The sequence below is a fragment of the Amia ocellicauda genome, chromosome 13, assembly GCF_036373705.1.
Source record: "Amia ocellicauda isolate fAmiCal2 chromosome 13, fAmiCal2.hap1, whole genome shotgun sequence".
In the NCBI taxonomy this organism is placed as follows: Eukaryota; Metazoa; Chordata; class Actinopteri; order Amiiformes; family Amiidae; genus Amia; species Amia ocellicauda.
In genome coordinates, this window is record NC_089862.1 from 34,797,935 (window position 1) to 34,821,328 (window position 23,394).

General features: G+C 43.6%; 2 protein-coding genes across 4 annotated transcripts in view; one reads left to right on the forward strand and one right to left on the reverse strand.

The window, feature by feature from the left end:
• Nucleotides 1-212: 212 nt before the first annotated feature.
• anp32b (acidic (leucine-rich) nuclear phosphoprotein 32 family, member B) lies at nucleotides 213-11,765 on the forward strand. 2 transcript variants are annotated; one of them, XM_066720716.1, is made up of 7 exons: nucleotides 213-439; nucleotides 5,912-6,061; nucleotides 6,812-6,934; nucleotides 7,676-7,868; nucleotides 9,357-9,493; nucleotides 10,803-10,872; nucleotides 11,117-11,765. In XM_066720716.1, the coding sequence occupies exons 1-7, from the start codon at nucleotides 386-388 to the stop codon at nucleotides 11,188-11,190; spliced, it is 801 nt and encodes a 266-aa protein (XP_066576813.1). In that variant the 5' UTR covers nucleotides 213-385; the 3' UTR covers nucleotides 11,191-11,765. The 2 variants fall into 2 exon arrangements, with proteins under 2 accessions (XP_066576813.1, XP_066576814.1); XM_066720717.1 differs by having other exon boundaries at nucleotides 9,357-9,475.
• Nucleotides 11,766-18,947: 7,182 nt separating this feature from the next.
• coro2aa (coronin 2Aa) overlaps nucleotides 18,948-23,394 on the reverse strand; it is a 44,801-nt gene continuing 40,354 nt past the window's right edge. For both annotated transcript variants that reach the window (XM_066720719.1, XM_066720720.1), the window contains 5 exons: nucleotides 23,019-23,115; nucleotides 22,751-22,863; nucleotides 22,030-22,120; nucleotides 21,267-21,553; nucleotides 18,948-20,855 (listed from right to left, as the gene is read on the reverse strand). In XM_066720719.1, coding sequence (XP_066576816.1) covers nucleotides 20,724-20,855; nucleotides 21,267-21,553; nucleotides 22,030-22,120; nucleotides 22,751-22,863; nucleotides 23,019-23,115 — 720 coding nt within the window. In that variant the 3' untranslated portion in view covers nucleotides 18,948-20,723. The remainder of the gene's footprint in view (nucleotides 20,856-21,266; nucleotides 21,554-22,029; nucleotides 22,121-22,750; nucleotides 22,864-23,018; nucleotides 23,116-23,394) is intronic.

The following is a 23,394-nucleotide window of genomic DNA, read 5'->3' on the forward strand; positions in this document are numbered from 1 at the left end:
ACACACACACACGTGTCTAGAGAAACCTCCAGATAGGAATAAGGATATTAAAGAAAAAGCGAGCACACTTGCGCTAACACACAGGCTGGCCTCCCTGTGTGCAGCAGCGCCATGCCCCTCGCCACAGCCGCCCGGTGACTCTGCATTGCCTGTTTAACTGCAGTGGGCGGCGGCGGCCGGCGGCGGCGCTATTGAGTATATATTCGCTTCAGTCCCATTTCCCTCCATGGTTTCTCCTCTGCCCGAGTAACTTGGCGTTTGGCTCACTTCATTATACAGTCCCATATTCTCCCTCCATTAGGGCATCTCTCTGCCTTTTGGACTGAAGCGAACACTTCCACCAAAACCCAAGAGGAGGCCAAAAACTAAACTTTTAAAGGGGAAGATGGACATGAAAAAGAGGATCCACTTAGAGCTGCGAAACAGGACGCCGTCTGATGTAAGCTGAGCTTTTTAAAAAACCTTAGTTTGTTACTTTTCTCTCTGTCCCGCCGTGCCAGTGCTGCCAGTGTAATGGGAGCACATGGGTCTGGTGTTGTTTCTGTCTCTCCGTTTCGCACAGCAGCGGCGGCGAGGCGGCGGCGCGCTGTGACTGGGATCGAATATGGCAACATAGTTTCTCCGGCTCGGAGTCATTGTTGCAGTTTTTATTAACTGTTTCGGGGCCTCTCGTCTGTCTGCCGCCGGGCCATTAATAAATGTTAACTTTTGCTCTGGCCGAGGCGGGGAGGAGGATTTCTCTCCAGCGATCTAGCCATCGATTGAGGGGGGGAAACGTGTGTTTTATTTGTGGCGGAGAGCGGGCGAGCGGGGAAGCCATGTTTGTAAGAGCATGCAATGCAATGGGCGCCGAGTTTATTACAAAGCAGTTTTAAAGCCCCAGCCGCTGGCGACTGCAGCCCCGGCTCCGGGTATTACGTTTTTAAGGGAAATAAAGCGAGAGGCCGATGCGGCGGGTTTCCTCCGTCGCCCGGCCAGAGATGTAGTGAGCGCTAATTGCAATGCATGGGAAATAAACTGGAAAAATAGGGTTGATACAAGTCGGGATAAAGTTGAAAAGCCTTTTATTTCCTGCACATGTACAGATGTCCGAAGTGCAGTCGTGTTACACATTGGAGGGAAAAGGAAAAAAACAAACAAAAAAACCCTACATTTCAATTTGTTTTCAGTTAACACACCGGAAACAGTCTTTCTTCCACATGAGAAGACGTCTACAAAGCGGCTGCATTAATTTCCCCAGAAAGTAGCCAGTCCGCTTCCCGCCAGATCACCAGCCATTTAAATCAGAAATAAATGCATGCAATGAAAAACAGCGCGACTTCGGAGTGAGAAGCGACCCGCACTGGGACTGAAATACCCGCCATCGTGCTCTCGACACCGAGACTAAACGAGTAAACCAGCCCCGCCTGCGCCGGCTTCAATACGGTGCAAATCAAATGTGAACGGCTGCTTTAGCGCCACACGGCTGATTGCGGCCGCGACACGCGTGTCTGTGCGGGGAAAACCCGCAGCCAGGCGGCCGCTCGGCTCCCGCGGTGCCGGGAAAGCGCGGCGGCTCGGAGTCGCCATGTTGTCGCCCCGCCGCCTCTGCAGGAACCTTCTCCATCTTGGTGCGGCTGGTTTCCGTCCAAACCCTGTGCCGCCAGCAGCGTCCGACCAGCTCTCTGCGCTGCCTGCACGGCGCGATTAAACGCGCTTACCAGCACTGTGCATTGCCCACTTTTGCAAATATATGTTTTTAAACGCGTTTTGGTGGGAAAAGGGAGGCGCTGCTCCGCTCCGGCGCTGCTGTGATGGCGGGCTGGCGGCTCTCTGCGCTGCACGGCGGCGCCCGGCTCTTAAAAGGGCGACGGCACACAGGCGGCCAGGGCACGGAGGTGCGTCGCTCCTACTCCCTCTTGGCAACCCAGATCAGTGTGGGACATTCAACTTGAATAACCGATCAGGTTCAGTTATACCCAATAACGTGTGCACGCATTCTTTCCCGACACACACAGGACATACACAGCGGTCTTGTCACTTTTAAGTCCCCAAACTTGTTCAGTCCTGCAACGAAATGTTTTATCCTCCAGCAGCCGTGCTTTGCGTGTGCAGATGGGACGATTGTAGGGGTTGCATGTGAGATCTAGGTTTTGGGTTTTGGTGATGTCTTGGCAAGGTTAGTTTAGGCTTATGAACAGTGCGTGTATGCATTGTTGCCCGGTCCTAACGTGACAAAAATAGGCAGGAGGATTTCCTCGCGTTTAAATCGTGAATATCTGCCCTCTTGCCCAATGCACGCTTATTTCGGATGCATGTGACTGGATCAGTGCTCCGTGCTCCTGAGGAACACGTGTATCCATGAGCCACATGCCAGCCCTGCCAGAAAACGAGCGAGGTTAAATAGTAGGTGGTCAAGATATTTGCCAGCAGTGCACTTACACACTGTTAACAAAACCATCAATCCTGCTTTATGGAATTGCAGAGCAGTTCCTGGCCTAATACCTGTAGTAGGCCGTGTAAGCATGTGCTTGGGATGTTTAGCCACATTAAGAAAGGGGGGGAGGGGGTCCTTGGAAATTGGTTTACTGGGGTTAATGGGTTTTCACAGAGTGGCCCAGATGGTGAAGGCACTTATTTCTGAACATTTGCATCCATTTAGTCTTTGTGTGTTTGAATAATGGGTGTATAGGTGTATGATAGACGTGTGTGTAGATATCAATACACATTAAGCTACAGAATGGATCTAAAGAGATGAAAATAGACCACACAAAAGATGTGATGATGAAAGGAGTAGGTAGGCCTTCATCCAGCAATGGGTTCATAACGGCTGATGATGATTATAGACCTATATTTATGTATGCATTTATAATTAATAATATACAAGTGCTAATAATGATGGTAAAGTTGATATATTTTAGTATGTTTAATACCGTTTAATTATCCGATGAGTTAAGCAGTGGAATTGTTCTGTAGACCTCTACAGATTCATAACAACGACCCCGTTGTGCACACAGTGAAAGTACAGTATCGGCCTAAATCTGAGCTCAGTCTCAAGTGGCAGATGGATTTATTGCAGGGATGGAGACAAAGCACTTCATAGCAGTGGCTGTTCATTCCAGTTACAGGTGACTGAAAAGCTTGTGGGCTTTTTTCGTCCCTATCCCAAATCTGATGCTCTCGATGTTCCTAATGGGTTTTCGATCAGACTGATTTATAATGTCGGCTCTTCAGAACCAGAACCGATGCATTGACTGCTCTAGGACTTGCCTGACGAGAGATTACACCATTGTCCTTCCAGAACGTAAAACACAACAAAAATACCTTCTTGAGTTGCTTTTCCTACTAAAATGAATTGTATGACGATGTTCGCCAGCAGCCTCTGCAGGCCCCGCTGAAACGGTGCCCTTGTGAATGACGGGAGTGTCCTCAACATGTGTTTTCCCATTGTCCCTCTGATGCAAACTATGTTGTCCACTCAGGCTTGTAAAAAAAACCATTCATTTACACCCGGTTTGCTTAAGAAAGCAGGCGCGGAGAAAAGCTTTTTCTCAGTCAACATGAGCAGACAGCCAGTACTTGACAGGGCAGTGTTCTGAAGCTTTCATGCAAATTAACCTCTGGCCAACAACCAGCAAACGATAGCCCCCCCCACCTCCCCCTTTGTTTGCATAATGAACTGAGAGTAAGCAGGAGAAACTAGGGAGGGGGGGATGCAGTTAATAAGCTGGTGGAGGGAGGCTTTTAAGAGCGCTCCGGCAGCCTGTTTGTCCAGACGTTAGTGTTGATTACCAAAGCCCCTTCATTAGAGCGCAGTCGGTGTTGTCTTCGGACTAGAAAAGCCGAGAGGGCCGCTAAGGTCTGCTGGAGCCGCGCTGTCCTGTGAATTTAAAACATCTCCCATTGATCACCAGGAGCTGCGTACTGTACAGGCGAGGCGGTTACACCAGCGCTGCACTGTAGGGCTCGAGTGCAATAATGAATGTAGACCGTTAGCCTACAAACAGACCAAACAATCATCCCCAGTTTTGTTTCCTACACTTAATTAATTGCTACGCTTGCCTTAATGTTTAATTCTGGATTTATTTTGAGGGTCTGAATCTTATCTCCTGTTGTGTGTAATTATAGGTTTGGTAGTTTGCAGGAAGTAATTGTATAATTTTTTCCAGAGGCGAGCATTGCTGTTATATTTTGTAAGTTGCCCTGGACCCTGTGTCCGCTAAGAAATAAATACTAATAATTTGGGTGCATCCCAGAGATGTTCAGTTATTAGGCATCCCCTTTCCTGAAGCACTCCCGGGAGAAAACTACCAGTGCCAAAAGTCAGGCCATATGTCTCCAGAATTGTTGGAGACCTGTGAATCCGTTTGTCGTTCCACGTCTTGCTTTGAAGCGCATCTCTCAGCATTTCAATACAAGTCTTACCGGGAAGATGTCTGCTAACATGTGGACCCCACATGGCTGTTGGGTGGTGGGTGGAGCTGGGAAGTCATGTCACGGACACTACGGAGCAAAGTGTATTGCGTCCTTTGCTCACTGTCGGCAGTTATCATTTTAAGCTCTAATTCAGATCATTTCTTATATATTTCTCTTTGGATGGAGCAGTTTTAAGTGAGAAGACAATTGTTACACTAGTCTTTCCTACAATGTTTTAAAGTTAATCTTTGTAGGGATTTATTCTGTATTTTAATTTTTTTATTATAAATATTTAATTTGTCTAATTTTCCTCGAGTGAACTCTGTGATCTAAAATTATTTACATTTCTGTATTTGAATCCCGAGAGAGAGAGAGAGAGAGAGAGACATCAAGGTAAATAGATGCTGCAATACCTGTACAGTTACCTTGTGTAATTGCTTTAGTGCTGAATCTACAGACGTGGTTGTGTTTCAAGAGTACACCTGAAAGTCTTTTTTAAATTTCTTTTGAATGAACATTTATTTTTGTTCATTTTGCATAACTGATATTATTTATGTGCCCTTGTCGACACTGTGACTTAATCTGAGGCAGTATTCTTGTAGAAATGGAGTGAATCATTAGCAGGAATTATATTGTTGTATTTATTTTATTTATTGATGTATTTTTTCCCATGCTTGCAGGAGATATCCCAAACTGAGATTTGACAAATCACAAGATCAGTGTACACGGGATTGCTACCTGGCCCTGTAATTCCAGAGCACTTAGACACGGGACTTGTTTTTATTCTACTCCTTTTCTGTTTGCTTTGAAATAAGGCTGTTTTGCCTGTCTGCTGTTTTGTTCATTAGCCTTTTCTTCACCCTGTTATTTAAATGCATGTTCCCTCAGTGGGGCATTTGAAAAATGATTCAAATGAAGACTTGACCTGACCTTCTCAGACCGAGAGAGAAATGTCTGTCAGAGGTCTTTTAATCCTCTGTGTGTGAGCAAATGATGGACAGTTTAAAGCCTGCATTTACAGAATTCCCTTAACATTTTAAACTTGTATACTTCACAGCCATTTCAAGACTTCTCATACAAGTATTTTGTATTATTAATAATCAAAATATGAGCAAGAACAGCCAGTGTTTTAATTCAGAAGGTAGCCGTTAGCCAAATGCAAATGTAAGTTGGAACAGTTTGAAAGTTAAACGGAGAAAATTAAACCCCTTGAAAAGATTGATGTTTCTGTTCTTGTCTGGGGACTTCAACCTGAACTAATGCCGTTTGTGCGCTCTGTGGGATTTAGTGGTTGCCTCAGCACAGTTTGTTACATTGCATAGAGCAGCGCCGGGGGAAGAGAGAGTCGCATCAAACACTCCTGTCAGCGGAGCAGCGTTGCGGAGAGCATGTTGTGGATGGGTCTGGGATCAGTGTGTCCCAGTGTGGGCTTGCAGATGAAATATGAGGATATTGCTCTGATCTGCCTGTTGCGATTTCTTCCATTTCACGGGCCTCTTGGTTACTTCTCCTGCAGGTACGAGAGCTGGTCCTGGACAACTGTAGATCTAACGAGGGCAAAATCGAGGGGCTCACCGCAGAGTTCGTGAATCTCGAATTTCTCAGCTTGATAAATGTCGGCTTGATCTCCGTCTCCAACCTCCCTAAGCTTGGCAAGTTAAAAAAGGTAAGGCCTGTATTTCCCTCCTACACGTGACGGTGGGAATGGGGGTTTGTCGTGGGCTGCAGATACAGTAGCAGACCTGAGTCAGACTGGGTTCGAGATCTCTGTAAATCGATATTAATCATAGCCTACATTCATGCAAATAAAGGAAAATTAAAGCGTCTATGATTTAGAGATTCTCTTTAGTAAATAATGTTTTCTACTTAATGAATTTACTGCATCTGTCTTTCCTGCCCACATTTAGACTATGAAAAACAACAAATCTTGTTTAGGAAAACAAGTACTGCAGCGAGGGACGTAGATTAATGATCTTCAGGGTGAAAAGGCTGGCTAATACCATGTAAATTGTTTTTAAAGCTTGCATGAGGAACTACGCTGGGTTAATATTATTAGCACTTATTGGAAGCTGTGCAGTTCAGATAATTGCATCTAACACCTTATTGCAGAAGTGTGTTCCTTTCCAGGTCTTTGATTTGACTTAATTTATAACTCTGATTCTTCTTGTTTAAAGAAAATGATCATCTTTATTCTATGCGACTTATTTTAATAGTCATATTTAATGTATCAGTCGGGTAACTGTTTTTACAAGAGGAATCCACACACACAAGTTTTTGTTTGACCGATGAACTTATATGGCTTTGGGAATAATGGGCAAAGAGTAACGAAGATCTACTGTACATGGACATTTAAGATTCTCTCTTCTTCCTAATCCTCCCTTTAATACAATAATATTTTTCTCCCTCTCTTTCTCAGCTGGAGCTCAGTGACAATAGAATTTCTGGTGGCCTCGACGTTTTAGCAGAAAAGCTGCCGAACCTCACACACCTGAACCTTAGTGGAAACAAACTGAAAGACATCAGCACGTTGGAGCCTTTGGTAAGACTTCCTCCAGCCGGGTCCTGAGGAGGTGTGAGATATATTAGTAGTAATCAACTTCAGAGGTAATTTGGAACGTTAAATGGAGTTGATGTTTAGCTGAAGAAGCAGAGCAAATCTTGTATTGCAACAAAAGGTTTGAAAGATGCTTGGGTTATTCTTTCTCTTCTGCTTTCTGGAGATGATCACTCCAGAAGTGGGGGGGGTGATTGTGCTGAAAAGAATGCCAAAAGAAAAAAGGATGTAGGAACTAGGACAAGAGGAAATCTTTTTTTTGTTTTGCTTGTAAGACTGACTAGAATAAAGTTATGCCACAGGCTGAAGCAACCCAGGAGTCCCCGAGTTCAGCTGCCAGTCTGTCCAGCTAGACCCTAGAGTTCCTGATTTGAATCCATTACATGATTTGTATTTATTTATTCTCCTTTAAACCCCAAATCAGGACGTTTTAATTAAAACCGCAGATGGCCTTAAAACAACATGAGTAGGGGAGAAAAAGGAAACTGAAGCATCGTGCCTCGTTGATTTGAGACGCAGTAACTGGATCGACACACACGCTTTATATAAGACGCAGCTAGAAACGTGTGAGTGTCGGGGCTGTGCACTGTTCGCCGCCTCTCTCGTTTTTAAGCCGCGGCGGTTGGCGTTCTTCTCGTGACGTGAACGGAAGTGTAAAACTGCGGCTCTGACCCCCTTCCCCCCCCCCCCCCCCCTCCCTCCTGTCTGCTGTGTTTTTCCTTTTAGAAAAAGCTGGACAACCTGAAGAGCCTGGACCTGTTCAACTGCGAAGTGACGAACCTCAACGACTACCGAGAGAGCGTCTTCAAGCTCCTGCCGCAGCTCACCTACCTGGACGGCTACGACATCGAGGACCAGGAGGCCTCCGACTCCGACGGGGAGGTCGATGGCGACGGTGTGGACGAGGACGAGGACGAAGGTGGGCGGAGTGGGGGGGTGCACAGATGGACGCCATGTGTGTTTTCAGCCCTGAGATGAGGGAGGCAGGCAACACCATATTGCGGTGGACTGATTTTATTAGATCTGTGAATAAAATATCAATAACTGCTTCATCCAGTATAGCTAGGGTTCCCATCCCTGGTCCTGACCACATACCCTGCTTGATTTATTTTTTCTTAATTATTTAATTGAACCTTAATTGAAGTAACAATCTGCTTTTTAAATTGTGTAATAAGAGTTGGTTCTTTAAGTTATTAATACAATTCTACACTTAACTTAAAACCCCTCCTGTTTAAAATAACGAAAAGGCTCTGATTCAGGAAATTATTAGTTCAATTAAGTAATTGAGAGCTCAGTTGGAACAAAAACCAGCGGGGCAGGGGCTCCTCCAGGTAGCCTCGGGAGCCCTGGCAGTACAGGGTTATGGTGAGCCAGAGCCTGACCTAAATTCACCGTTGATCTTTTGGATGGTAAAACAGTACAAAGAGTTCAACTTCTTTAAAACCGTCCCTTTAATGGAAATGGAGTCATACATGGTCTCCTAATATTTTATGAGCAATTGGACTCAAATCGGGGTCCCAGGAGCCGTGAGCCGGGAGTTTTAATCACTGTGCCACCATGCCTTACTACTGTAAACTGTAAAAAAAAATCTGCTATTTAAATAGACAAATGCCGATCAAAAAGTGGGATAGTTTATATTCTTTCATTATAGTATATTGCACCCTTATGCCACGGGAGTAGTGCAGGAATATTGCTCACAACATGCAAGCCTCTATTGTAAAGCAGAAGAACGGAGCTGTTTTCCTTGTTTTTCCCCCATTAAATATTTGTGTGTGAGTCCTATCCAGAGGAACAGACTGTCAGCACAGCTAAACGGCATTCGTGCACACATGTAAACTAGCTACCATCTCGAAACAAAAAATCGAACAAAGAGCAAACTGATTTGTGTTTCGTGTGCAAATTCCGCTTTAAAATGCGGTTCATTTAGCGATTTGAAATGCCACGGAAAGCCAGGTGGGCATAACGAGAGAACTGGACGAGAGATGATTGGAAAACCTTGCAGGCACAGAATGCAAAGCTCATCAGTTCGGGTCGAAGTGTCGCTGCAATGATATCATGCGTCTGCTAATAAATAAATAATAATAATGGGTGATTCCACTGAATTGTCCGCTTAATGTTATTGGACTCATTGGTTGTTCCCACAGATATCAGTTGGCAAAGTTGCCTGAGTTAATCACACGGGAGCGGCCTCTTTGGACACAATTATTCAATTCCAGTTGTACATTTAATAAAACAGTTTTGTTTGGCAAGTTTGACCCAAATGAACGCAGCGCAGTTGTAGAGCACCTCCCCGTCCCTCAGTGCAAATAAAAGGGCCTGCGATTGACTCGGGGGGGGGGGGGGGGATTCCAGCCCGGCTCTAAAAGATCTGTCCTGATCTCCTGCCTTTCTCTCCCCCGTGGAGCAGAGGGCGAGGACGAGGAGGACGATGACCTCGAGGACGGGGAGGAGGAGGACTTCGACGAGGATGATGACGACGACGAGGAGGAGGAGGAGGAGGTAGAAGGCGAGGAGGATGAAGACGAGGTCAGTGGAGAGGAGGAGGTATGTCGAAGTGTTTCAGTGCGCCGGACAGTCGAGCAGCTGTCCACTGTTACAGGCAGGGCTTCGGCCTTCCCTCATTTACTCCTCCCCTCCTTAAAATATGAATTTGGTATCTGTTGATGGAGCTACACATCATTACAAGGGAAAAATGCTTGAATAGTAGATTTTAATTTAAACACTCATTTACATAGATTTTTTTTTTTTGTTGGTGAAAAGGAAAGATCCTAATTCTTTCCAAATCCTTCTAACAGAAAGTCTGAGTTGACCTGCCTTAAATAGTTTTTTGTTTTGTTTTGTTTTTGTTACGGCTCGGGTTTAGCTCACTCTCCACTTTCCTATCGAGCTGTGAAACGTCTTCCCCCACCCCCGACAGAGCTTTATTTTGGTATAGTGCCTCCTTCACAGCTGAGGAATTTGGCACGGTGACCCTCGCGCGGGCCAAGTATTTTTAGTAACGTTTGTCTCTTCTGTCGTGTTGTAGTCTTCTTAAAGAGGGGGGTAGGAGGAAGAAAAATACAGCATCGCTGGTAATACACTCTTGCTGGGTGACCTTGGCCTTATCTTTCGTTCGCCTCATGTGCTCCTCATTTGTACTTTCTAGGCTCTTTATAACTTAGAGAACAGCTTCTTTAATACCCAAGGGCAGGCGTGCCGTTGCACTCATGGTGTCTGCTTGGTTAGACGTCGGCTGAGAGTGTTTGAAAGAGTTAATTTCAGCCCTTTGTGCATTTTCTAGCCCTCCTCCTTGTTCTGTGAAGTGGATCCATGCTCTTGCAAGTGTCGTTGAAGGATTTTATTTTTGTTTTCCCGCCTCCCCTCTGACTTGGCCCTTTACCACCACCTAGTGTGTGTGTTTGACACAACACCCAACCCTGTTCCAATCTGGGAGCAAATCAAAACTCGGACCCACCGGCAAATCTTGCAGCGTTCTGCCCTGTCCAGTTTCGAGTTTGTACACATTAGAAAGAGGCTTCTAGCAACAGGTGTAGCCTGCGGTCAGGCACAGATATGTACTTCGCCATTCCCGGGGAGATCAAAGTTTTCAATGGGTCTCTCCCCCTCGACTTCCAGGCCTGCACTAAAACGGATATTTCATCCATCTTTCTGCTGCTTTCACAGACCTTAATCTTGGACTACCCTTCCTAAAAGAACACTGGGTAGTCCAGACTGAGTGCCAGTCTTGGTCAGATGAAAAAGACCATAAAGCCTTGGCAGATTGTAGCTTCGATTGAAATGGACATGAGACAGTGTAGGGTCCCTGAGTTGGGATCTTGAATTAAGTCCTGAGACTTGTCTTCCTATTTTAAAGGAGGAAGACGTTGGACAAGAAGGAGAGGTTGAAGAGGAAGACGACGACGATGACGAGGAGGAAGATGAAGGTGGGTTTTCACATCCTGTAGAGCAGATCCTCTTCGGAGAGTGACCCGCTACAATGTATAATGCCTGTGTAGTAAACGTGTAAGAAGGGTAACGTGTTGTATGACGCAGGAGACGGAATTTAAAGTGCCCGCCCGTCCCCCTGCTTCTGTAAACCCTGGCTCTGATTCACATGAATTAGTGCTCTAGTCTCCTCTCGCTCCCACTGCGTCTCACCTGTGACGCGCGTCTCTCCCGGCTTTACAGACGACGAGGAGGGCGCCAAGGGCGAGAAGCGGAAGCGGGAGCCGGACGACGAGGACGACGAGGACGACGATTAAGACCAGGCGCCCCCTCCCTCCCCACCTCCCCTGCCTTTTATTCCTCCCTCTTTTCACCCACCCCTACCTTAAATGCGCTCCTGTAAAGGACTGGCGTATTGGATGGACTGACCTGGTGGAAGTGCGACGGCGGAACGATGTTTGAATCTCGAGAGCGAAGTTCCATTTTAGCATTCCACGATTTCTACTGTCACCCCCCAGTGTAAACCCAGCCGAGGACTTTGGGGACCAGTATCTAGTTTGGGTCAGTGCTTTTAATAATTTGTTGGGGGGCTCTTAGTTTTTTTTTTTTTTTTTTTATATAAGTTTTTTATTTTATTTTTGATGGTTGGTTTTGTTTTTTTGGTCGTTTTTTGTTTTTGGTTTGTTTTGTTTTTCCTCAGTAAGATCTTGCTATAGCAACAAAGAATGAAAAGGCTGTGATTGGCAGGCCGTGGTTTTCAAATGGCTGCCTGTTGCACAAATCAAGGTTGTAGCAACATTTTTACTTTCTGTAAGTTTAAAAAAAAAAAAAAAAAGAATAAAAAAAAAAAAAAAAAAAAAAAAAGCTTTGTAAATAAAATCTTAACATTTTGCGCTTTGCTCCCCCTGCTCTGCATTATTTCAGTCTTGGGATTCGGACATTTAATCCATGATGTCTACACGTGTCCTGGTGTCTTTTGTTCCAGCCAAGCTCACAATTACATAATTGAGCCTTATATTGCTTTGTTAGTTCAATTAAGGATTCAATTAAGCAATTAAGATCTCAGTTCTGGAACACAATCCAGCAGGATGGGGTGTTCCAGGACCGGCTTGGGAATCCCTGATCTAGGGTGTTGATAATATTGAAGGTATAGTAGCGCTGTATTGTGAAGTGTTACTGCACTCGTGTTGGGAATGAAGCTGGACGCTCTGTCCTGAGAGAAGCATGTCTGTTCACCCTGCCACTTGTACCGGTTGCTTCTTATCCTAAAGACAGCCTCTTCTCCATCCTCCACCGGCCTCTGGACTCCAAAGACGTCCCTAGATGGTACAGATCTGTTCTTGGATATATTTTGGACTCCTGTGCCTTTGGTTAGCAGAATGAGACCCATAACATCCATGTATTTTATACCCTGTGAGCTCAATCTGCTGTGGCTTATTGTTTTGTATTAAGTATTTTGTATTAAGTTCCTGGTATTGATCTTTTAGGGTCTTTGTTGTGCCATTGTCCTTCTCTTCCCTGCCTAGCCTTGTCTGCTTACAAACCTCTAGGCCCTATGCAGCATCTTGTACTGTGGCGTAGACTGTTCTGTCGGTTCTTCCATTCTCTGGAGTGGTAAATCTCCTATTTGCATCTGTAAATAGATCCAATCTGTGTGCTGAAGAGGGAACGGTGGGGCATGTTTCAAGATCCTTGCAGGGCAAGCAGTGTAATGTGAGTTTCCTTTTCATCTGCTAAGCCTAGGAGTTTGTCTGACACCTGCAGGCGTTCTGGGAGAATACACAACTTCAGTTTCTCGGGTCTTCACTCAGGAACCAAATCATGGTAGTCATTAACTGAGGGCCTGCACTGGATGCTTATTTGAAGATTGCGTTCGGTCAGGGTCACTCCATTGCAATACGATGCACAGCGATCTTAAAAATACAATGTCTGCAATAAAAATATAGGGAAGTTACTGTGATCAGACAGGCTCGAAAACATGCTGTGAGGGTATAAGTTTATTTCAAATGTTTCAAATCACAAACTTAAGGTACAGGTCAGGGTATTGTTGAGGCAATGTACCAACATAAAATGGGAGAAATCCCCTAGCTGGCTGGAAGCGTTGGGCAGACCGAAAACAGAAGCTGCAGGAATTGGATGTTAAGAATCGAGAAGGAGAAGAGAGGAGGGATTGGGCATTTTCCAGGAGGAGACCAGGACCTGAAGTGATCTTCAGTGATTTGTAGGGGAGGGTGCAGGGCTGGAGAATGTCTTCAGATCTAAAACTGGGATGTCTTCAGCCCACTAGCAAACATGGAGGAGGCAACGAAATTGAAAGGAGAAATATGCATTGGAGTGTGAAGTAGTCAGCCAGGAATATAATTGTTAGAGAGACCCTAAACACATTTACACATTCCTGTCTGTCTTAGGTATGGAGTGCATCTGGCAGAAGATATGGGTTTAAAAATGTACAGCAGGTTGCAGCTCTGTTAAATGTTAAGGTAATTCCATTTGCACAATTCGATGTTTGATGTGTTGATTGCTTCTGGTCAAAGCTCTTGTTTTAAGTCCTCAACCAGATTCCTGTGCCCTGAAACGCACAACCTTCACTGTCATAGCTGACTAAATAGCCTAAAGACAGTAAAACAATTGCTATATATAACCCCAGAAACTCCAGAAAGAAGTAAGTACAGATTAATGATTGCTTTATAAACTAAATTAAATTAACATGAAACCATTACCAATCTAAATATTATGAAGAAAATTGCAATTTCCCACACCAAGGGAATGTCTACAATACAACTCCCAGTCCAGGCATCCTTTTATCATGCGTTTACCACAGACCTGCGTAACTCTGGGACCGTCGACCTTTTGGGCTGTAGCCACTTCTTCACTCGGCATTCAATTTCAGACTGGAGTGAAATAAAAATAACATATACACTTAAATAACTGATATAGCATCGATTTCCTCTGTCTATACAGTACTGTGCAAAGGTTTTTGGCAGGTGTGAAAAAATGCTTTCAAACATAGACATGTTAATAGATTATATTTATTAATTAACTAAATGCAAACTGAGTGAACAGAAGAAAAATCTACATCAAATCCATATTTGGTGTGAGCAACCTTTGCCTTCAAAACAGCATCCATTTTTGAAAGCACTCTTACATTATAGCATTTTTTCACACCTGCCAGAAACTTTTGCACAGTACTGTATATATATAATTGCATACACACACACTAGATACTACACCGCGCTACAGAATTAAGGTCTGTGAGTTTCAAATTGCTTTTCGCCAGGATGCACTGAGCTGGGCAAAGACACGGTGTGCTGGGATTCATTCCAATAACTACGGCATGGGATCATATCCTGTCCTTTGATTCTTCTTGTCAATCTACAGCTGGAGTCTGTTTAGGAGCACTTTGCATTTCCCACCCGTCACAAGAGGGCCGAGCACAGGTACAGGTGCTGAAAGACTGTCTGGAATCTGAAACAGCTGTGGCATTTTCATAGCGGAGTGAGTTGATTATAGACTTCAGCTAGGATGCTAAATATAACCTGTTTTTTTTTGCTGGGTCTTCAAGTAGCAATGACAGTAGGTGTGGTTTTGGGACAAGTTCATTTCCAACTTCAGTACACCTCAGCAAACGCATCTCCGAACGACCTCCAACCGCAGAGTCCCTGATGCACAACGTGCTTCTCGCCACTCTGTAAAAGCCCATAATGCATGCAGTACTAGTGTGATGTTATACCATTAGTCTCCCTGGCAGCTTCATTAGCACCCGTGTGTCATCCTAGACTAGGAATTATAGGCCACACATACAAATCGGTCGAACACACTTGTTAACCTTTCTGTCATTTTGACAGTAGAGGGCAGCAGAGACCAGGATGGGAGGTATGAAGCCCCATTCCGAGATGCAGATGTTTAAACTTCGTCTTACATGAGAGCAGAAGTCAATCCCTCGCGCGGGCAGAGATCCCAGTCGTACCACGTGTGACAGGCTGTGACTTTAGGGAGGCGGGTCCACCGTTCCTGTCCAGGCCATTTATGGGTTTATGTGTGGACCTTTTTGGTCCTCCAGTAGGGGCTCGAAGCTTTGCAGTCTGGACAGTATGAAAACGAATGTCTTGCTTGGCAGAATGCAGCAGGGACAGCGAGTGAGTGTACTGTTCGCACAAGGTCGATTGGTTGTGTCATCTGCAGAACTTGCCCAGGCAACATGGTTTCATCTTTGAAATATTGTAATAGTGTCCAGTGCGGTTTGTTACTATAGTCACAAGTTTTCCCTGTGATTTAGGTGCTCATATATCACAGTGTCGAGCAGCTGCCATACACATTCAATAACAAATTAAATAAATGAACATGAGTACAAAAATACATTCGATTATTAAGAAAAGGGTAACTGAAATGATCCAAACTCGTTCATATTCATTCTCTGAATTTAGATGTTTCTCCGACATCCAAATTAAAATGTATTTTCAGTTTGAAACAAGTCCAAGCTACAAATGATTTGTGTTATCAAAACAAAACAGACAGAAGCAAGCGATTGCTGTTTTATCTGGATTTAATTCAACACATCGTCAGTGTACAGATTTCCCCCCCCCCCCCTCAGGAGCAAATCATTTTTTAAATCTAAAAGGTCAATTGTCATTTGCAAGTTTATGTTACAGACAATCTCTGAAAACAAATAACAATAATTAATAATAATAAAAAAAAAAACATTGAAGTTCAAATTTAGGCACAACAATAGGCTCATAATATTGTCCAGCAGCAACATTCAGTGATGAACAAATCTGACACAGACACACGCTGATTGAAAAGCATTCATTTTAAATTGAACAGTGAGCTGCCATTGATTTAACACACATTGGGGCTTAAATGCAACAAATGATGTAGAAATGAATTATAATATACACCACGCCATAGTGAGGATATTGCGGAGTGGCAACCCCTTTGATTTGCATGAATCAGGTGCTAGTTAAAGTCAGAGTCATCAACACTGTTGGGAGCTACAGTGCGGGCTGTGCACTTTTAAAACATTATTTCGTTTTTTAAATAACTCTGAAAGGTCTTTAAAATCGCAATCAGAAGGTGTTGACAGTCGCCATACGTTTTAGCCATAGAGGGAATACACAGACACAGCAACAATCTCTCTCACACACTGAATTTCACTTTCAGATGAAGCTTTTTCACTCTCTCTCATCCAGACACAGACCGATCTCAGCAGTTTCCTCTCTGGGCTCCAGTAGGAACGATTGGATGCTGAGCCCTATTACAGGAATCGCATTATACAGTACTTTTGTTTTTGCCTGCTTTGCATGCACCACTTTCCATTTCAAACAAATTCCTGCCGTAGACAGAGGGAAGTAATTTAAAACGACCAGAACATTTCCAGTTTTGCAAATGATTCTTTTTTTTTTACATGAATTATAAACTTTTTTGAAAAGACTTTCTCTGTTCAAGACCACGGCAGTATTAATAATGGGCACTGCACACATATCAATGAGTAATAATAATAACTCCAAAAAAACTATTTCCTGCAGAGCCCTAAGAATAGTTACATAAATACAATTGCAAAATGAAACTATTAGTTTTGTGTAAAACCATATATATATATATGATGGAGATTGGAATAAGGTCACTGTTATATAAATTGTAAAAACGCATGGCGAAATTCAGTAAATGTAGGCAGTGTGTATTCTCTGTTTATGCATTAATTTAACCAAGTTTTCTCATTGTTTAAATATTCAAAGCTATACATCACTACATTCAAAAAAGTATAGCTATGGCCCGAGATGTGGTTAAAAAGCCACGATTGAATATAAAAGTAGATGCCCATGATTTGTGGATGTTTAAAAGTCAGGGTGGTACACTTATTGCAGAGTTAAAATTATGTCAAATCTGGAAAATAAATACATGATGGGACAAGACAGTGGAAAAGCAAGACTATGTTTGGCAGTCATAAGATTTGTGAATGAGGATAGTATGCAAAACTAATATTTTTAAGGGAAGCCACTAAAAATTAAGGCTGAGGGAGTTCAGAGTAGACTTGCAGATGTTTGTCACTCACAAAGTTGGCAGGAATTCAGGCGGTCAATGTCTAATGTTTTCGGAAACCAGCCACAATGAGTCACACAAGTGTACCTCCTAGAAATGTTTTATAGTAACTTAATCAAATAGTTAAACTAGTAAAGCTTTTTTAACTTACTGTCAAAGTTGAAAGGTTTATTAGCACGTTATCCCTTCTGTGAAATGCAAAAAGATGACACTTATTCGGGGCATTTGAAATCAGTAACATTTTACTGGAATAAATGCATCACTGAAGCAAAAGGGAAATTTAAGATGCAAGTGATGACAAATCCCACGCCAGTCAGGGGTAGGAATTTTGATTGAATGAAAGGGAAAAGGATCCCTGGGCTCTTAAAAATCAGGGAGGTGGCAAGACACATTAACTTCACTCGAGGGTCTCAGCTCCACAGAATCAGCGTGGGCTACTTCAGTTTCAGTCCTTGGATTGCCTCCGTGTAACACCAGACAGGATTCACAAGGAACTACTTTGAATACTGCGGCCCAGTCATATATTACGCTCCCGGGTTCTGGGGGTTTAAAAAATAAATACAAATAAAAAACCAGAATGTTTTGGCTTTCCCTTTCGAAGAAAACAGAATGTACAGGTTTTAAAAACACAAGTGATTTTCCACAGTGTGTACCAGGATATAACCCCCACACACACACATACACACCCACCCAACTAGTGAGACCTCTTCACTCTAACCCCCACACACCGGCCACACAGGTTGTGAAGAATGCAGACTGAAACGTGTACCTATGGCCGAGGGCGTCAGATCTGTAGTTGTTGCAGTGCTGAGCGGTGAGCGGTGAGGGGCGAGTCCTGAGGGCCTGGCCGAGGAATAGGATTTAGGCCTCAATGTCAGGTGGGCCCCTCTCTGACTGAGCTACAGGAATCTTGGCCGGGCTGCTTGTGTATCCTGAGGTGGTGCTTTACCCAACCCCAGGGGAGAATGGATGCCTGAACGCAAGCTTAAAACGCGTGGGCTGGGTCTCCCGATAAAGCAGAAACGGGTTCGTGCTCAGGCCATAGAGATCTGTGATCCGTCAGTGGCAGAGATTGCATTTCACATTTTCCCTGTGCCACTGCCCACTCTTGGATATACGTTTAAAGAGGAAATCCTAGTCACATTGCTTATCTTTAAAAACGGATCTTCTAAACACACACACACGCAAAGGTTTAACACAATACATACAGTTTTAAGACATTACAGATTCAGACTCCCAGAGAGGGTGTGACGTGAGCGATACACACAGGAAGAGTAACGGGGAGTTCCACAACACCACAACACCCTCCCGGTTGCTAATATTATAATGTCTGGTGCCTCCAAAATATACAGAAAGTCATACAGATTAGTTTTTCTATGAAACTTGGCAGTGTGGCCACAAGTGGACCAGGTGCAAGCCTGCATAAGACATTAGTTGCGAGACATACGAGTGAATCAAAATTCTCACGCAAGTACCCTGAATTATTTTGTTCTCTGAATCAAGCCTTCAGATTAAACATGTACAGACTGTAAGAATAGTGCCAGAAGTATAAGGGGCTCTGGGTGACTAACTAGAAGTTTCACCAAATATTTTTATTTCCAACTATATCCTACATGTATCAAACTTGTAAACTACATGATATCATTTCCTTCAATTTGAAGATTTTCAGTACCAATCAAATATGATATAGTGTGATCTGACCATCTTAATTAGATCACTGCATATTTTACAAAAATGTACCGATGTAAATCTTTTGTTTGGTCTCCATGTGATAACAAACCACTTTGGTATGAAAATCAATAAACAGGCATCAACTGTTTCCATATAATGCAAATATTTCAAAATAGATTTGTCAGTTTATAACATCTGTGTCAATGATAACAATGATAGAAATAAAAATAATCTGAAGAAACACAGCATCAGCAGCCCTGATATTTGTTCTCGTGGCAGACATTAGAGATCTCTTTTACAGAGAAGAAGGTTTGTAAACTCAAAGCTCAGTCTTAAGCTATGATATCAGCTCATACCAGCACACAGCTAAAAATCAAAGTATTTTAATTGGTACACAAAACACTCATTATCAGCATGAAAATATTCTACAAAGAAATCAACAAACATTTTCAAATCCCCGCCCCCCACCAAACAACTTTCCATCCCCAGGGAGGAGTGTAATAATTGCTGACATTTTAAAGGGGACTCGCGTCTCAGTTATCATTTTAAATCAACACACAGTACATTCTTAAAAAATAAAAATGTCAGGAAATCTTATTTTTTAAAATTACTTCTCATTCATTCATCTACAACTCATTCAGCTTCGGCCAAAATGCTTCCTCTCACAGGATATTTTAAGATGGTTTTTCGTAAACATTTAAAATTTACAACGAACCAACGGAGACCGCAGGGGGCTTTGCCACATTGTAACGGCAAATTATAGCATCCATCGCGGCCCACATTCATGCATAGGAAACGTCATATGGCTAACAGTATCGAGAAGACTGACTTTCCCTGCAGCAGCATCACTGACAGTCTCTCAAAGTGGGCTCTCAATGTGCAACAAACCTGCTTTCAACTTTAGGTTTAAAAGAAAGACTTGTTCTTTTAGCTTTCATTTCCAGCCACGATCCACTTCCAGTATTACAGTACAGCAGTTTATAGGAAAACATTTTTTTTAAAAGCATAAAAGGATTCACCATATTGAAGAGCCAAACGCAGGGTGTTTACTCCTCTCACCAACATATTGTTCTTCTACCTGCCTTCTATCAGTCAGCCAATTGGACTTGTTAATTAAAATGTAATACAGATTGTGTAATTGTAGTCGGGCCCAAAGCTCTCTCTGTAGCTCTTATGAACATTTTTTTTAGTGGAGATGATGCACAGACACGAAAACATCCCATTCAGGTGTAATATAGGCAGTTGTGCATATTTTTAACATTTAATTTATACAATAGTCTAACTCTTACCAGACCTTTCGATCCCTCAGTTTGCTTCATTCGTTTATTACACTTGCTTTGACACAAGGCAATCTCCTCACAGCTTTCATGAATTATTGAACAGCTGCTACACAGAGTCCGAAAGACCTTTCTCAAGCTCTGTCCAGATTCATAGATCTTATCAAGTCAGAGATGGAATATAGATGCTTTAATTCCAACTGACGGCTACAGGTTTAAAGGCAGGTAAACTGGAAACAAATAGAAAATGAATGGACCTGCACATACCGTAAAAACAGGCACGTACAGATTTTTAAGACGCAGAAGGAAAATTAAAAAATGTATACATATATAAGTTGTGCTCAAAGTGCAAATTAGGATCATGTATTTGAGCAGAACATGCTCTATTAAAAAATGAAAAGGGAACACAGTGATAGTCCAAGGAATGTAAACTGTCTTGAGCAAAATAATGTCGCCTAACCAAAATGTTGTAGTTATATATTAAGATTAAAATTGAATATTTTCACTATTATTAATATTACTATTTTTTCACTCAATGCCTAAATGTACTCTTCCGGTGTACAATTATTTAAAAAACAACTAAAATCTGGTTGTAGCTTACATAGCCTAAGGTCTGCGGAGAATCATAAAAGTAGTCACGCCTGCAGTCTGAGTAAACCTCGGGGGGTCTGAAGTTAAAAGCTATTTACAAAACAAAAAACAAAAACAAAAAAATGTGCACCATGTACCCTTGGTACCGCTTAAATTATATTTCCTCTTCTCTAATAAAAAATATATTATAATTGTACAAAGAGCAGACGCACACAGGCCTGGCGTGTCTCTGTGCCGCAGCGGCCGCGTCTCCGATGGCTTGAGGCGGCAGTGTCTCAGTACGCTCCCTGGGAGTTGCGCACGTTTTTGATCTCCAGTTCCAGCTGTTTTATCCGCACGTCCCTCTGACTGACGAGGTCCCTCAGCCGGCGGATCTCATCTTGTTGCCGATAAAACATTTGCAAAAGCTGAAATGACAATAATGTTAGTGAAGAACGTAAGAAAGTTTACAAACGAAAGGAGGCCATTCGACCCACCGTGCTCGTTTGGTGTAAATGTTAGTTTTTTTCCTCAAAATGATCGGACGGTTTTGCACTTTTTTCAAGTAAATTCTTGTTTTTGAGTGTGTTAGTGCAAGTTTCAGAAGATTTCCCCCAAAAGTATAAATTTCTCTGCATTATATTTCAATAACAAGCACAGATTTGCAGTTTTTCACCGTTTTAGAGAAGCGTCTGCAAAAATTCCCAGAATGCATTGCGTAATTGACTTGGTAAGACCCAGCCAGCTCAGACCCAACACTGCAACTTCTGCAAGTCACACACAGTTACAGCTGTGAGCACAGTAGATGTTAATGTCCACCCCCTTTCTCCCCAACATACCTCATTCTCCGTCTTGGGCGGGGTGCACGCCTGGGGCTCGCAGCCGTTGGACACGCCAGTCCGGCTCTTGTCCAGGTCAATGCCCTCCAGCCGCTCCTTAAAATCATTCAGTGCTTTGGACTCCTTGGGCTCTTTGGTCTCCAGCCTCTCCTGGATGATGGCCACCTCCTGCTGCCCCTGACGGCTCTGATAGCGCTTGGGCTCCGAACTCAGGGGCGCAGTGGCCATCAGCGCGGGGCACGACTCGGAGATCTTACTCCCGGGCTTCAAGGACATCAGCATAGGTCCTGGGCCAAACACGATCACAGTGTGTTAGAAAGCAGAAATACTCCTTTTGTACCAACTTAATCCACATACTGTCCTACGGTCGGTATATTCAGGAAGTATATGAATTTAAGAACTCCAACCTAATCCGCAAACCCCTCAAATGACTCCCAATCCTATGTGATAACCTTTCCCAACAACTAAACAGATTTCTACTATCTTTAGACTTCAGTTCATACATACAAGCTTATGAATTGCTGAGAAGTGCATACAGATATGTAGACTATAGTACAGATAAGCGCCGTTGCATGGCTGTTGATCTCTCGACTCCATATGGTCTCGTCTCTCTCTCACGGAGAAAGCTTACATCATTTCTAGATTAAACAGTGAGTTTAGCAATTCTGCAACATCCAAAGATGAACCCTTCATTTTGCTTTAAGTCATTCAAACGCTTTTGGCTGTGGTTGTTCGCCTTACAACCATTCATGTAAGTGCTGACCTCTGCTCACTCCTCTGAACCACTCGTCGGCCGTCATGGCGGGCTCACTTCCGGCCGTCATCGGGTAGATGTCCTCCTGGTACGACTCCGACTGCGACACACGAGACAGTCAGTGTCAACACCTCTGCGAAACTGGCAACTCCAGCCCCGCCGCGCGGCGCACAGTGCCAGCTCTCGACTGTGTCCGACGCACTGCGCGGGGGAAGATCTAATCCCGTACCTAATCGCTGCATTTAACCCGAACCACCCGTCTTCACCGCGGTGGGGTTAATAAGAAGGGAGACTGGGGCTCTGGTCTCTTAAAAAAGGTAATGTAATAAACTACCACGGAAAATCTTACCTCAGCCATTGCTCTGAGACTCATTAGCTTCCTAATCAATCTTAATCTGAATGGCGAGGAGTTATTTCACATCTGCTAATGTGTGAAGCCGGTGAGTGGGGTGTATCTGTGTGCCTCTCTCTCAGTCTGTGTGGAAGGTGGTGTGGTGGAGAAACGGAGGGTTTGGAGAAGTGAATTGAGCTGAAATTGTTTACTTCCATGACTGAATGACAGTTATCGATCTATGGATCTATGAATCAATGTATGCATGTATAACAGGGCCCGTTATTTATATGAGCACACTATATATGCATCTAACGGTCACAATGAGTTCACACATTTATATAGGAGTGTGGTTTCCGACACTTCTGTGGGATTTGCAGGGCTAGGAGGAAGTCTCACCCGCCGAGGCACGATGAAGGACAGGGGTTCGATGAGGCTCTTGATTGTCACCAGCTTATAAAACCTGAACACCTCGCAGGAGCACACGTCCAGCCCTCTCTTTGGCATCGTTCCTGATTGAGAGAGGGAGGGAGGGAGTGGGATAACGAGGGAGTTATAAAACTGCCAAGCGACCGTTAATATTCCCTGCGGTAAACTTTCCACATGACACGAGTCGTAACCGTTTAGTCATGCTTTTAATAGGTTGCATTCAGCTCAAGGAACTTACCCAGCCCTTTCTGAGGGAGGTGCGAGCGGTATTCTGCCAGGAACTGCACATATGGCTTCTCCGAGCTGATTTCATAGTATCTGATATTGCCATCGCCCTGCAAGCAAAACACAAATCACCTGCATCAGTGTCAGGACACACATTCGCACACAGTAGACACAGCAGCTGAACCAACTTGAGAGCAAAGTACGAGTAGAAGAACTATTAATCTTAAAAATAATGATGGCAAATTCAAATGCACCCTGATTGCTTTTCATTGGAGTAATGCCTGAATCTTTCAAGAAAGATATCGCTGCTCTAGAGGCAGTTCAGAGGAGAGCAACCAGACTCATTCCAGGTCTGAAGGGAAAGTCCTACTGAGAGACTGAGGACCTGA

Excerpts from the sequence above, each read along its gene's own strand:
- anp32b (XM_066720716.1), top strand. The coding sequence starts at position 386 with ATGGACATGAAAAAGAGGATCCACTTAGAGCTGCGAAACAGGACGCCG. Across the intron at positions 7,869-9,356 it reads GGACGAGGACGAGGACGAAG|AGGGCGAGGACGAGGAGGAC; the intron begins GTGGGCGGAGTG and ends CCCGTGGAGCAG. Across the intron at positions 10,873-11,116 it reads TGACGAGGAGGAAGATGAAG|ACGACGAGGAGGGCGCCAAG; the intron begins GTGGGTTTTCAC and ends CCGGCTTTACAG.